The sequence below is a fragment of the Glandiceps talaboti genome, chromosome 16 (genome assembly GCF_964340395.1).
Source record: "Glandiceps talaboti chromosome 16, keGlaTala1.1, whole genome shotgun sequence".
NCBI classification, from domain to species: domain Eukaryota; kingdom Metazoa; phylum Hemichordata; class Enteropneusta; family Spengelidae; genus Glandiceps; species Glandiceps talaboti.
Window position 1 is genome coordinate 3,343,460 of NC_135564.1, and position 15,517 is coordinate 3,358,976.

A 15,517-nucleotide genomic window follows, 5' to 3' on the forward strand; every position below is an offset into this window, starting at 1 on the left:
GACTGTGGTTCTTTGGCAATATTTATTCCAACATTTGAAATACACAAACCAACCGATCACTGTAACAAATGAACACAAACGAATAACAATCAACAGATCACATCATATATCTTACAGGTGTTTAGTCCTGGCAAATGGGGACAACTCCCTTCAAGCACGTGTAATTCTGACATTTCTGTTGACAAACAAACTAGTCAGCTGATCGAAATCACCTGACTCGGGGTCAAAAGGTTATTCGGTCAAAATGGCAGGCAGGAAAGAAGACTCCTCGGGGATTGAGTTTGATTGGCAACATTACGGTTATAAAGGGACAATCGAACATATAAGAAGAACGGAATTTGCAAGACTAGACGGTAAAAAATCTGATTGTGTGTGGTGTAAAGTGTTTGTACCGTAAGTTTACGAACTGCGAATGCATTCAGCTCTGCGCAGTAGTGTACCGATCGTTCGAACATGTAGTCACTCAATGAAGTCGTGAGCTTGAAATGTAATATATCATGGAAAAAAGTTTTAAAAGCTTACATATGCTGTAAATTATGGATTCTGTTTTATTACATACATATCAATGAATATTTTGAAATTTCTGTTGTATGACAAGATTTTCCATAAAGCTATGTACAATGAATGTTGGAGTACCCAAAGTATTGGGATGAAAGTCCAATCGGATACAGTATGTAACGTAACAGTTACTAGTTTTATCGGAAGAAAATTGTATGCATTTGTCATTGTTCGGCTTTGTCATTGTTGCTGGTCTTTTGTAATGTTACAGTAGAGTCATTGTTTTTCAGTGTAAGTTGAGTACACAAACGATTTCAACCTTCGACTAGTTTCGTACGTATCCCTTGGCTTTATCAACAAGTTTGATTTGTCTTCACTTTCGCGATCTGCTCTGATTTATTGTCAATGTCATGTCAGTTTACTCACCAAGATAGAAAAATAACTTGTTGAATTGTCCCCAGTAAATATTAAATAGAGTATACACGTTTCGTGTAGGGTCTATGTGTAAATGTGAAGGTCGTATTAACCTTTAAATCGTTACATGTCAATATTTTAACTCGCAAAAAACCTTTCCATCCAGATCGAATGTTTCATGTAAGACTTTCACCTATTTCATTTTTCATACATAATCGCATTTGTTACTAGGACATGTTATAAAAGTATGCATCGTCTATTTCCGTTTAGGTAAGAGTTGGGCAGGTAGAAACTTGTTTGCATTGTGACAGCACTTCCGTGTCATTCATTCGGTTTTCACTCACCCCTTTCCATTGTCAAAACTGAAATAAAAGGAAAAAATCGAGTTCCATAACAACATATTAGAGAAGACATTATTTTCTCAAACCAGCCTCAGTTCATACCACATGAAATTGTAGCCATACTACATGGCCTTACTTTTTCACAGAGATTAATTTTTTAAAATCTGTTTTACACAGTTATTTATAACGTATCATATTTCTAATGCTAAATATCCACATGTAGAACAATTGAACAGTAAATTGTTTGTCTGTGTTGTATAACTGGTCGATTGTCCATGCACAGCTGATATTTTTAATACTAGTAGTTCATTTGAAAAAACAACCAACAATGATGTTTTGGTAACTAGAAATTCTGCATTAGATTCAGTACAGTGGGAAACAATAACATGACATGAGCATTTTGTTTATTGAGAACATGCAGTGTTTTTGCACATAGAGGACTATATATGCAAATGAGTAGTAATGTTGTCATCAGAAGTGAAAGTGCATCATACCGTTGTACCACTGATTGTATCTGTGTGTGTGTGTGTGTGTGTGTGTGTGTGTGTGTGTGTGTGTGTGTGTGTGTGTGTGTGTGTGTGTGTGTGTGTGTGTGTGTGTGTGTGTACACGCATAGCTATGGTATTTGCATCACAGTACAATACCGAAATCATTATTGCATAGCTTTATGCAAACAAGCAGTCTGGCCTGGACAATATTCACAAGATAATTTGTTTGAAGTAGTATAACCACTGAGAATACCACAAACACTCATATAAATATCCTGATTATGCTGAGTCACATATCATTTGGTTCTGTTGTACTTATAGTCCACTGTTCTCCCTGAATGAAATATAATAGTGTGTCAAGCCCTCTTGGAATTTCTTACAGTTAGCACCTCATGATAAACTGAAATTTTACACTAAAAATCACATTTACAGAACCTGTAATTGTATGGAAACATTATCAAAAGAATCATCACAGCTGAAATATTTCATTCCCAATAACAACTACAAGTGGTGTACTAGTATCTGGTCTCTATGCCCTCTTATATAGTCTAGTTCCTATACAATATAATTATGATTTACACCTCCACTGGTGGTTTAGTTAGAAACCATGTTGGCATCACACCTAGATAGTCTTAGTCTAGTTCCTATACAATATCGTTATGATTTACACCTCCACTGGTGGTTTAGTTAGAAACCACATTAGCATTCAGACTACCTCTTATAACAATTGTTTTCATGGAGAGGGTTGACTACTAGTTAGCTTTCATAAACAAAATTTAAGATCATTAATATAATATTTTCTCCCTGCCTGAACATTTTGAGACTTGATCCAAATAACTTTTTTTTTTAAAAGAAGAGAGAAAATAGAAGAAGGTTATAAGTTTCAGATCTCCTCAATTTTTAAAATAGTCTTTATATATTATATCACATGATACAAATTATACCCAATCTAAATAATGATCTCATGTATGTTCTAGGTGTTTATGGACTTGTCATCTTCAGAAATATAGCTATTTAATCTTCTTTCTCCCAATTTGTTTTTAGTTGTGCACAAACAAATACCCCCTGGTAGGGGAAAAGAGGATTAATTTATTCAAAAAAGCAATGTATACAGGGCTTGAAATAAACAGTAGGCCAGTGTCCACAGACTACCAATTCTTGTCATGTGGCTACCATAATTTGTAGCTAGTAGCCTACTCAGGCTACTACTGATTATGTAATGATTTCAAGCCCTGGTTGGTGATTTTATTGAACACATATTAGTAACATATGAAATACATGATATATCTGAATAGTATTATCAAGATATAGAGTTGCCATTTGAGGTAGAAAACATATAATGTTAGTTGGAATCATTCAAAATGTATCCTTGTGCTTCATGTTTTAAAGAAAAACTCAATTGCAAACATTAATTAATATATTATCTGGTCAGGATATGCAAATTAGCTGAAGAACAAGACAAGACACTGTGTGTGTGTTTAGATTCAGATACATGTATTGTCAGTTGAATGCCTGCCAGGAATATCTCAACAAAACCTATGTGACTGACCTGCAAACTGTCATTTTTGCTGCCTTAACTTTAATACTAAAGTCAAAACAAGTAGATATGTTGTCTAGGGGGTAGTTAACTTTTGATTAAAATTCACAAGAGTTGTAAAGTTTAATTTGATTGTGTCATTGACATGCAGACATGGTTTATGTCACAGACTTGCACATTGTGTTTTGTTGTCATGCAATGTTTTGTGTTATATCTGGAGATCAGCACACATTGTTGACAATTAATCAGATGTGACTCAGTTTGTTCTATATGCAATAAAGATTCTATTCTATTCTATATTTGGTATTTCACTTCATCCGTGTTTTTCCTTTGCATTCTCTTTCCTGTTTACACTTTGCTTGCTCTGGAAACTCACTGTAAATACAAAAGTAGACACAGAGAAAAAGCACTAGGCTGAGTACAAATGAAAAGAAGAAAATAAAAAAAGATTATTTCTTCTCCAAAATTATATTTTAATCAGCAATGTAGTTCATAAAGTGGGCTATCAAATATCATGTCAGCCATCAATTGTTGTGGGTGCTGTTATTCATTTCAATGTTTCATTCATTATTATCTCACCATGATTCTCCAAGTACCATGTATTATTACATATGTACTAGAGATTACTTGCATCAGTGCCATAATAATCATTAATAGTAATGTTGGTTTTTATATAGCGCTTTCCCACTCTGTGTTCAAAGCGCTTTACAATTATTACCCCTGGCTTGGATCTATAGCAGCGCAACAGCCCTTTATATTTCAACTCCCTGGGGAGCATACAATAAATACATTCTAGTGGTATTTGCTGCAGCGCAATACCAAAAATATTATTGAATACATGAATGCAAATGATATGCAAATGAGGACACAATCATTTGTTGTACACGAAAGCATGTGATCGCACAATATTATTTTATAACAGTTTGCTTTTGGGATAGAGATATGTAATAATAACAGAATTCTATGCCACGTGAGTGCCAGTGTGGGTACTTAAAGGGGTATTTACACGAGTGCCTGCATTGTTTTCTGCAGCATTTTCACTTGCTGCACTCACAAATGTATGGCCATAGAAAGCACCTCAAGTACTCATGCAAAATTATACTCCCAAGTATGCCACACTTGCACTCACGTGTCATGGGGTTCTGTCATAATTCTGTACAGACTTATTGGTAGAATGTAAACACATATACACAATATATTGAATATTGAATTAGACACTCACATATGAAAAAAATATACATGTATATATAAAAAATAAAATAAATAATCTACCTACCCCACCTATTCTGAAATTGAACGTAATCGGAACCACACAATTTTTTTTGTTAGGCCTAAGATAACAACACCACCACAAGTACATATCTTGGTGAAAATTTGATAATATCATAACTAAGTAAAGCCCATAAGCTTGCACAGGGTAGATTCATTTGTGACCGGCTGCCTGGGCTGCCTCGCAATGATATTGTAGATAGTGCCCTCCGCATGAAGAATGCGTATGACATATAGAATGCGCATGCATAGTCATTGCACCGCAACGCATCCTTGGGTAAGACCACCCAAACAAAATCGCATAGTATATAGGACGCGCATGCATACTAGTCATTGAGTCACTACACGGCCGTTGTGCGGCTGCTGTGCAAGCTATTAAAGCAAGTGATTGTCGTGTACTTCCAACTCTAATGATCATTTCTAGGCATCAAGACTGTCAAAATTACAATACTGAATTAAAACCATTACCAAAATGTACACACAGACTTACATGGTTTTTTCTTTTCTTTCCTTTTTTTTACCAACGAACCAACTTATCGTTTGAAAGATTTTGAAGATAGTAGGATAAGAATAAGGCCATCCTAATGTATCTCATGTACGTCTTGCGTGACATCATCTCAGTATAAATTTTCCAAGTACCATGTAATTCTGTACAGATGTAATTGCATTAAGTGGAATGTAAATACATCTACACAATGTATTAGTATAGGTCAGGAGTTCAAAACTCTATGTTGACTGACAGGGGACAGTGAAAATATTTCCCAATGATTGAAAATCTACTGTCCACTGCTATTTGTCCATTTGCATAGCCATGTCAAAGTTCTCTGAAACGAGAGCAATGACCAACAATGTTAAAGGGATATGGGCCAGATCTGAAAATCTTAAATTTTATCTTTGTTTTGTTTTGTTTCATTACACATGTTATTGTATTGTGGTTATAAACATATCTACTCATCTCGATTTGACTAATTGTGAGATCTGTAGCAGTTAGGCAAATAAATGAAGAATTCGATGACTGAATTTTTGGGTATGCCCAAATATTATGAATAATATGAGGATTGCAGAAAAAATGCACATAAAAAAAACCTTTTGATTTTTGAGTGTTTTTCGGCCGACTGAAAAAAAATATTGGGGAATAATGTAATTATATTTGCACTAGCATAATTTATGAAAAATTGGGAAAAGTAATGATGATTTGCATAACTTGAATATCACTGAATGAATGACATTGATGTAGAATAACCAAAGTATAAATCCCATATATTTTTGTTTGAATGTGTACAATTTTGCCTGTTTATGATATCAATTATAAAGATAGTACAGGGAGTACTAGTTTTCTGTGTATTATCAGGTGATTGAATTGTATATAAAAACTCTGATAAAAGCTTTTTTCACTGGATTAATAATAATAATAATTATTATTTTTAGTTGTCATATACGGCTAATTGGAAGTTTATGTAAATGGTACATTTTATCAAAAGAGTCAATTTCTAGACAAAAAGTCTCATAATTTGTTTTCCTTTTGAAAATCTATACTTATCTTTTTTTGATCTTGTTAATTGCCATAGGCGTTATTGAGAGTCATCCTAAAGGCTACTTCCAGTGGGATTTCATTAATGATATTTAGAGAGATCAAAATATAGGCAAAAAATAGCTTTGTTGTGAAATTTTCATGTTCCATAGTAATTAACAACTTACAAGGATTTTTGACAAAGTATAATTGCCTTTATTTTAGTGTTACATGCATCACCAAAATTCTCAACGGAATGAAAGACACGAATAGGGAATGCCTAATTTGCAGTTATTATAGCCTACAGGAAACAGGGGTTTTGTATGCAGCCATGAACAGGCTCCCTGGGAATGAATTTTTTTTTCAAAGTATGTCGATGTGATAAGGATTTATCATAAAGTAGATCCCTTTGTGTCATTCTATTGTCAATCTTTATTTTTTCTATGAAAAACAGGAAACTTATCAATAATTGATATATTGGTAAATTGAACTTGTCATTGAGCATTTTACAGGTATTTTAATTGTGTAATGATATTCTACATCAGATGGAGTGTGAGCCCTCAATTTGACATGGTATTGTAGATGAGGAGGGTTGTTACCCCTCAATTTGACATGGTATTGTAGATGAGGAGGGTTGTTACCCCTCAATTTGACATGGTATTGTAGATGAGGAGGGTTGTTACCCCTCAATTTGACATGGTATTGTAGATGAGGAGGGTTGTTACCCCTCAATTTGACATGGTATTGTAGATGAGGAGGGTTGTTACCCCTCAATTTGACATGGTATTCTAGATGAGAAGGGCTGTTACCCCTCATTTTGACATGGTATTGTAGATGAGGAGGGTTGTTACCCCTCAATTTGACATGGTATTGTAGATGAGGAGGGTTGTTACCCCTCAATTTGACATGGTATTGTAGATGAGGAGGGTTGTTACCCCTCAATTTGACATGGTATTCTAGATGAGGAGGGTTGTTACCCCTCAATTTGACATGGTATTGTAGATGAGGAGGGTTGTTACCCCTCAATTTGACATCATATCAAGGTCAGAGGGGTGTTATCCCTCAATTTGTCTTATCAATAGAACTCTCCATGTGGTCAGTCAAAAGAAAACCTCATGGTCACAACCCCTCTTGAAGACTGCCCTCATATGGTACAACAAGAATCTACAGTTTGAGCAGTTGTGCTTCTTGATATCTTAGCATGAAAGATCAATGACATATATGACACTTAAAACAGAAATGTTTTTGTTTTGATTGGGTCAATTTGATAGGACACAAAAACTTTCACTGCAAACTGTGTTTTCATGACAACTGAGTAATCTGTCAAAAGTTCATTGTCAAAGAACATTGTACCATGCTTGGAATTATTAAAAAATAACGTCATATATTTTTCTTGTTTCTTTTGATTTCTAGGGGTAACATATTTGGACCATGCGGGGACAACACTGTATGCACAAAGTCAGTTGAATGCCTACCACAAGGATTTGTCTGAGAACATCTATGGCAATCCACACAGTCACAGTGCTAGCAGTCGGCTTACCACGGATACTATAGAACAAATCAGATACAGGTAAATGTGAGGGGAGGGGGGGGGGGGATAATACTTATGGAGTGTAAAAGTTTAAGTATTAAGGGAGTTATGATACTTATGGAGGGCACACCGGAAGTGATTTGATTTGGAGTAGTTGTAACACTTAGGAGGGTAGTATGTAAAATATATTAGGGGTGAGGGTATGTAAACATAGGGGTTAATTTTAACATGTATGTAGAGATGATACAGTTCTTGAGGGGTTTGTAACTTTAAAAAGTATTGTGAGTGTTTGGAGGGTTTTAACAAGGGAAAGATATGGGTATGATCTGAATTGTAAAACAAAGGGTCTACCAGCACTCCCTTGGTGATATGGTGAGAACCCTTTCTTCAAGTTTGCATTTTTTCATATGTTCCTACCAACCACACACTCTGAAGGCTCAGTATGAGAAAATAAGCAAGCAGTAATACACATGTCAATTATATTACTTGTACAGGGAATAAAACTTGAGAAAGTCAACTGGAAGGTTAAGAAAACAGAATTAGAAATGGTTGATTTAAACATGTCACTACCAATCACTTGATAATATGAACACTTCATGGGTGGTCCACATCAACATGTGACATGAAGAGGCTCTCATCCTGGTAGTTATGTTGAATACAAACAGAATGGTCAGCTACTTCATAAATCCTAAACAGTAGTTATTGTACATTTGTACAGAGTGTTTCATTTTACAAATCTGATTTGTGAAAGTAATAGCCAATGTGGACACTTATGAGGCAGTAAAAGGGACATAATCTCTTTTACAGAAAGTTATTGGTTCCAGTTATCAGAGTTTTGGTTCCGGTTTTGTTAAAAACTGACATATATCTTCAAGCTAATCTTTTCCATGTGAATAATTCCATGGATATATGTGTTCCCTATCCTTTTGAAATACTATTCTGATCAAAATATCCTCAGAAGACCATTGCTTTGAGGATAGTTTTTTTTTCAAAATTGTGTGTATGAAAACCTAACAGTGCTGAATGACTGACTCTGATAACTCTTGCTCTATAAAGGAAAGATAACAGATTAAAGCAAAAGTGCCATAAACTGGCTTATAGTAACCCTATTTCATACTGAATGGAGGGTTTGTGTAAAATTTTAATTTCCAGGTTTGTACCCAAAACTAGTATCCATGATTTGATTGTGGGTTGTATTGTAGAACTTTCAATCATTGCTAATGTCATTGAATATAGAACGACAAAATGCATTGCAAAGATTCCACAACAATTAGCCACTGTGTGCCCCCAGCTGTGTGCTCCAAGTCCATCCTGGGGTTATGTGGTACAGGTTTACATCAAATGGACATTGAATATAAATGTATCATGACGCTCACAGGTGTCAATCATTAGTATTGAAGGATACAGCCCTGCCAACCCATATGTGATATATCTGAAGTAAGTAAAAGTGACAATACAGAGATTTGTGGAAACCAGGATTGGTTGTTTCAGGTGACACACATCTACATGGTCATGTACTTTTTAAAAAATTGAAAAGTTATTGAAAATACCCTCCAAAACTACTAAAGTGACTGGAAGTTTTGAGTTAAGCCTCCCCTTACCATAGACCCTTTTGTGTAGGGTCTATGCCCTTACACAAGTAGATAGTAGATATATAAAGTGATGTGTGTTCTGTGTCAGTCAGTTGCCCTTGACCTCTGACCCTGAGAAATTCCAAATTGTTTATTTTGAATTTCATGTAGTCATGTAGCTGTACACATAATATGGTAAAATAAATCAAATTGATTATGGGTCTGCACCCTAAAATAAGCACCACAAAGCAAATCACCATTGCTGTACAACTTATGGATACAGTCAACCCATGATTAACATATACAATGATTAATTAGTGATATTTTAAACAATTTTCAGTGAATGTATTGCTGGTTGTATGATTGAAAAAATAATACTCACCAGTTACAGCTGGTGTAGGTTTGACAAAAATAGGACGGAAATATGTTCATATCTGTGTTCCTTGATTGGTTTTATAACTCCCAAAAAGTGAATTCTATATAAAGATGACATAAAAGTGACCCAAATGTAATCTTACTGTGATTGAGACACAAATTACTGTTAATGATTATCTTGTGATTTAATGAGAGAGAGAGAGAGAGTCGGCCATATTGACTGCAATCTTCTAAATGTTGAAATCAGTTGAAATTTGATATCAGATAGAAATAGCAAGCCTCTCATTACCTTGATGTTTCTTAGAAAGAGAAAATAATTGCTAACTGTGAACATATCATATAAAACTAAAACCAAACACACAATCTCACGAAATCTGATATAAAAATTTGAGATTATGTGAAATCTAAAGATAAAAAAACTCTGGTGTACTGACATTAATGTGATGTGTGTTTATCAAAAAACCCCAGTAAACTTGCAGAGGAGCTCAGGTAGATTCTCACCTGCTTTGAATATAGCCTGTTAGGGATACATGTATTTGCGATGACACTTCTTGCTGTTGTAATAATTCACTGATAGAGGATAGTAATGAAGTACCATTGCAGACATATCATACAGTTTTAAACAGACACAAACAAAAAAAATAAATTATTTGAGTAAAGTGACCAACCTAGAACTTCAGAATGGTGAAAATTTTGAAATCTGAAGGTGTGGACTTTTCGCTTTTGCAAATTTCAATGTTATGTAGTATTTCATTTGAATGTTGGAATAAAATCATGATTGCATATTTTATAATAAAATTCTATCTTTTTACTCCTCCACAGGGTACTGCAATATTTCAATGTAACCCCAGAGACGCATTCTGTTATATTTACATCTGGCTGCACTGGTTCTCTGAAGTTATTGGCTGAAAGTTTTGACTGGTCCAGTCGCCATGGTGATGCTAGTTGCCTGTGTTACCTAGAAGACAACCATACATCTGTAATTGGTATGAGGGAGATTGCTGCAGAGAAAGGAGCCAAAATCATTTGTCAGACTTTAGAGGAATTTGCAACATCGTTGCAATCAGAGCAACACAACTCGCCAAGGCAACCAACATACCAAGATGTACCTAACTGTCTGTTTGCATATGCTGCACAGTGTAATTTTTCTGGTCGCAAAAATCCTTTAGAGTGGACAAAATTGGTCAAAAATCGACATTTCAAGCCTAACGGTTGCCATGGTAACTGGTTTGTAGTTTTAGATGCTGCATCTCTTGTGACGACATCACCATTAGATTTAAGAAGCTGCAAAGCTGATTTTGTGACCATTTCATTCTACAAGATGTTTGGCTTCCCCACTGGTCTTGGTGCCTTGATTGTAAGAAACGAATCATCAGATATGTTGACTAAGTCTTACTTTGGAGGTGGTACAGTGCTGGTCTCTATCAGTAGAGAGAGATTTCACGAACCAAGAACAGTACTGCACGACAAGTAAGATTACTTTAAAGTACAAACATACAGAGTTCAAAGGTCAATATTGATGTACTGGGTGATAAAACACAAACTTTTTTTCTGAAATTTTATACTTTGCCATATGAAAGTCGTTACATGAGAAGTGCAAATTTGACAACAGTAGAAAATAGTCAGTGGTGATACCAAGATTCTTTTAACAAAGTATCGAAGTGTATTCCATACTTTGCAAGCTCAGATCCACCTTAAATTAGGAATGGAACACCACTTTTATGGTAAAAAAAATATACTGTGATCAAATGTTTTAAAGAAACTTTGGTGGAGAATCATCTTCGGTTGAAAAGTTATGTTTTTAAATATAATTTCTGTGTTGAGATATGAGCGATTCTTTCAAGACTAAAGTTTCTTATCAAACCTATTCAGCTGGTCTTAGGAACGTAATCCCATGTGCCCAAAGCATGGGGCAGCAAAGTTGATTTGCCGTGAGCTAACAGTAAACATTTCTTAAATGTTGTGAAGAAAAGTTGAGTTCTGGCAGCTGCACATTTCTACAACCTATTAGCTTGTATAATTTTGCTGAGTCTGGAAAAGTTAGAGCTAGCATATATCTGATTGTGTCTCCACCTGCGCATGGTTTAGGTTGTTTTAGTCTAGTGATCTCCTTCATCGAATCTTGAGATGTCTCTTTAGAGATGATTCCATACCACCTTGGCATCCAGACTAAGGTTGCTGCAGTGTTGTTGTACACTTGTAATGGCAATATTTTTTGTTTAGAGTAGTGTACCAAACCCCAAGTCAAAACTCTGTCTTAGACTAATTAAACTGTTGAAATTCAAATGAAGACTAGCATTTTGAAGCAAAGTAAAACTTGCATGGTTTTCCATATGTTACACCGTTATAGTTTTATGATTACATTCAAGTTTAAAATAGGTGGGGTAGGTAGATTTTAAAATTTATGTTATTATAGATTTTTTTCTGTGTGAGTGTCTAGTTCAGGTTTTCCATTGTTTTCCAAATGGTCTCTGTGTTGTTTATTTCTTCCTATCAGATGTACAGCCATTACAGATTGGAAGAATAGTTTTATATTGTCTTTTTAAGTTGATGTCAGTTTCTGCACGCACTATTTCTTGTGAGACTTCACGATTTTTGCGATTTTATAATTATTTTTCTTGAATACGTAAAAAAAAAAGTTTAGGGTCGGCATGAAAAACTAGGTGGGGTCTGGTAACCGGAACCAAACAACTTTTTTTATTTGGCCTTAGTATTAAACACAATTCTAAAACTTAGGTAGATTTTATCTCGTTACTGTCCTTACTAGCAAATACACATCAAATATGATACTTGGACAATTTGGTATATTTCATGTTTCAATAGCTTCTTCTATGTAGTAAGTACCATTGACATGTTTGCATATAATCCCACATTCACGAGTAAACTAAAGATAAAAAACGAAATCGCAAAAGACGTCCATTACTTGGTTGACGCATGTAATGTAGATCATTACACATGATTGATGTATTAACTAAAAGTGAATTGTAACGTCTCATCAATACCAAATGTCATCTCAGACTTTTTAATGGTTTTTTGTTTATCTACCATGGTTTTACCATTATTCAATCTCTCATTTTCCACTTTGCGATGTGTGTTCACATCTGGTCTGCTCTTAAAAGATTCCATTGTTTTATCTCTGCCATTTTTTTCTTTCTGTACAGGGGCATATGTTTGGTTCATAAATGGGGGGATACTAATGGCCAAAAGATGATAACCAGACAATTAGACTGATACAAATCAAACATTTTGTTACTGGCTTGATGTAAATGTCTAGTCTGTCTAATTTTAGGTCACATTACAATCTAATCCCTAAACAGACATTTTGTAGATTTAAACAGTCTTAACTTGTTGTATGTAACATCAAACAATTGTTATCAGTAGAATGTATAAAAACCACTTCAAAGTTCCATAGAATGTCTGGATATAAACCAGTGACTATTTAGTTGTGATGTCTGTATTGGTTCAAGTTTCTGAGCAAAGGCTTTCAAGTTTTGACATGTATGGGAACTATCAAAAAAGGGGATGCCAGTGTAGGAATCATAGCCAGTTTTATACTCAATTAGTGGTTTTATCCCTTTACTTCATTTACATTTGCAGGTACAACATTTTCTATACACAAGTGGCCTTGGCTACTAAGATGTATATTAAAACCAGTTAAATGTAGTTACTTTGGAATGGTTTGTTTGAAATAATGTGACATTTTTGATCTGTCTACTTTGGACCTTGATCATGTAAGGATGTACATTGCCATAGTAGAATATCCATGTTGAAACAATTGAAATTTGGATATAAAAAACAGTTGTCTGGTAGAGCTTTTGAAAAAGTTGATCCAGAACAAAGGAATGATTCTATCTAATCCTTATAGTCTATCTCTAAACAGTCTAGTCAAGGCCGTTACAAAAGGTGTTAAATTGTGGTGCTCCCCTGGAGTGAGGGAAGGGCAAAGGGCACATATCAGTAATAATCCATCACAAACTGACAGGCTGTCGCCATCGCTCATTAATATTCATTTGATACAGCAGTGTTTTTTATTTTTCTAACGTTTCTAGGACCGCACTGATATGCTAATGTCCAACCAGAACTCCACCTCCAGTCTGTTTAAACTAAAATCACGTGGGACGCAATGATGTCATCATGTTTATGTGAACATGGTTGGGGAGAACAGATATATGTGTTCGAACAACCGTCTTGACTAGACTGGAAAAGTGTAATGAAGTTTTTAATACATAATACACTGGACCAGTTTAGAGCTAGACTAAATCCTTATGGCTCCATTGAGAAGATAGTAGTAATCTGAGAGTGTGGGATTCAAATATTGGGGTTTTAAAGATGACGACTGGGTAACAAACTGCGAAATCCTATTGGCTGTGGTGTTTGATAAGTTCAATGTAACAGAGAGAAAGTTTCAAGTTTCTCTGTTGACAATTGAAGTGAAGCATAATGTTAAAATCATGCTGCAAGACTTACTGACTACGAAACAAACTTTTCTGTTATTTTATTTCCTATCGGTATTGTATCCTACAAGACTGTTTTCTGACAAAAATATTTGGTGAAACTTGTTTACCAGCTGATGATAAATTAATGAAATAATAGAAACAGGGTTGTACTCAGGGTATGATTACACAGTAATATCTTAAAAATGAAATAGATAGATTTACATTGTAATAAAACAGGGCAGTGTCATGCAAATTTCTGCTGACTCAACCGTTTTGTAGAGAAGACCACAATAAGTTGTCAATTGCTAAATATACCATCGTAAATTCACATAACTTATTTTCTGTATTTGTTCCCTTCCAGATTTGAGGATGGCACAGTGGCTTTTCTGGATATAATTGCTTTACGACATGGTTTTGATGTCTTGACTAGACTAACAGGTAAATTAGAATACATACTTTGGTTGAAAGCTCTCAACTGTCCACTCGTCCCATCATCAAACAGATCCAATCAGACATTAAAACTCACATGATTACAGAGATTATACCAAGCACAAGCCAAGTTGAACAAAAAATATGGTATATATATACTCTGGTCGTTCTACGTCATGACAACGCATGTCTGTGTCATATGACAACACATTTCTATATCAACTGGTTCTGCTGTGTTCAAAAAATAAGTCAAAACATTCAAAATTGCCATTACTTTCACACATTTTCCTTTGATATTACTGGTACTGGTGCTGGTATAATTATGTTATTCTCCAATCTTTTTCTTCATTCAGCCAGAAAATACTTGTGACTCAAGGGTTGTCACTGCTTGTCTAGCGACTCATAGTGACAAAGGCCTCTTAGGTCACTCGTATTTTTCCTTGGCTGAACGAAGAACAATATTGGGGACTAGCATCTAATTAGAACACATACTATCATATACTATTGGCACAGTAGCTTTTTGAATGCCATTTGCTTGTTTCAGTTTACCAGTAATGGACCATTTCAATACACATACTCTTTGAGGGGGCATCTGACAACCATTAGATACTAATCAGGCTATAAGAACAATTATAACTGATGTTTAGATACATTGTATCATTTTGTATACATTAACACACACAATTGTAATACAGTGTATGTGTTACAGCTTATTTTCAGAACTTGTTAGTCACCTCTTGTTTGCACAGTGAAAGAATATTTTAAAGACTCTACTTGTAAACTGTTTTTGAGACAGAAGGAAATAGGAAGTTCATTGCTGCATGTAGTAGTTGTATCAAAGTCAATCGTCTCAAAGCTTGTAACAAAACCAATTGAAAATAGAGGTTACATTGTATTTGATGGTTCTGAGAGTGAAGTGATAGTTCGTGTGTTCTCTTCTCCAGTTTATACTATTAGGATTGAGCATATATGTACTTGTGGTTTCGTTATAATTGGATCTATATGTACTTGTATGGTTTCATTATAGTCGCTTCTTGTAAAGAGTTCCTAATGAAGACACTGATAATACACAGAAATGTCCTCCAAAATATCAAATTCCTTGCAGTAATTAGATTTAT

At 34.9% G+C, this 15,517-nt stretch overlaps 1 protein-coding gene across 1 annotated transcript in view; it reads left to right on the top strand.

Annotated features, from left to right (window-relative positions):
* The first annotated feature begins 244 nt into the window (after positions 1-244).
* Positions 245-15,517, top strand: part of LOC144447671 (molybdenum cofactor sulfurase-like) — a 28,221-nt gene continuing 12,948 nt past the window's right edge. The window contains exons 1-4 of the mRNA XM_078137748.1: positions 245-353; positions 7,471-7,627; positions 10,357-11,004; positions 14,332-14,408. Of these exons, the coding sequence (XP_077993874.1) occupies positions 245-353; positions 7,471-7,627; positions 10,357-11,004; positions 14,332-14,408 (991 nt within the window). The remainder of the gene's footprint in view (positions 354-7,470; positions 7,628-10,356; positions 11,005-14,331; positions 14,409-15,517) is intronic.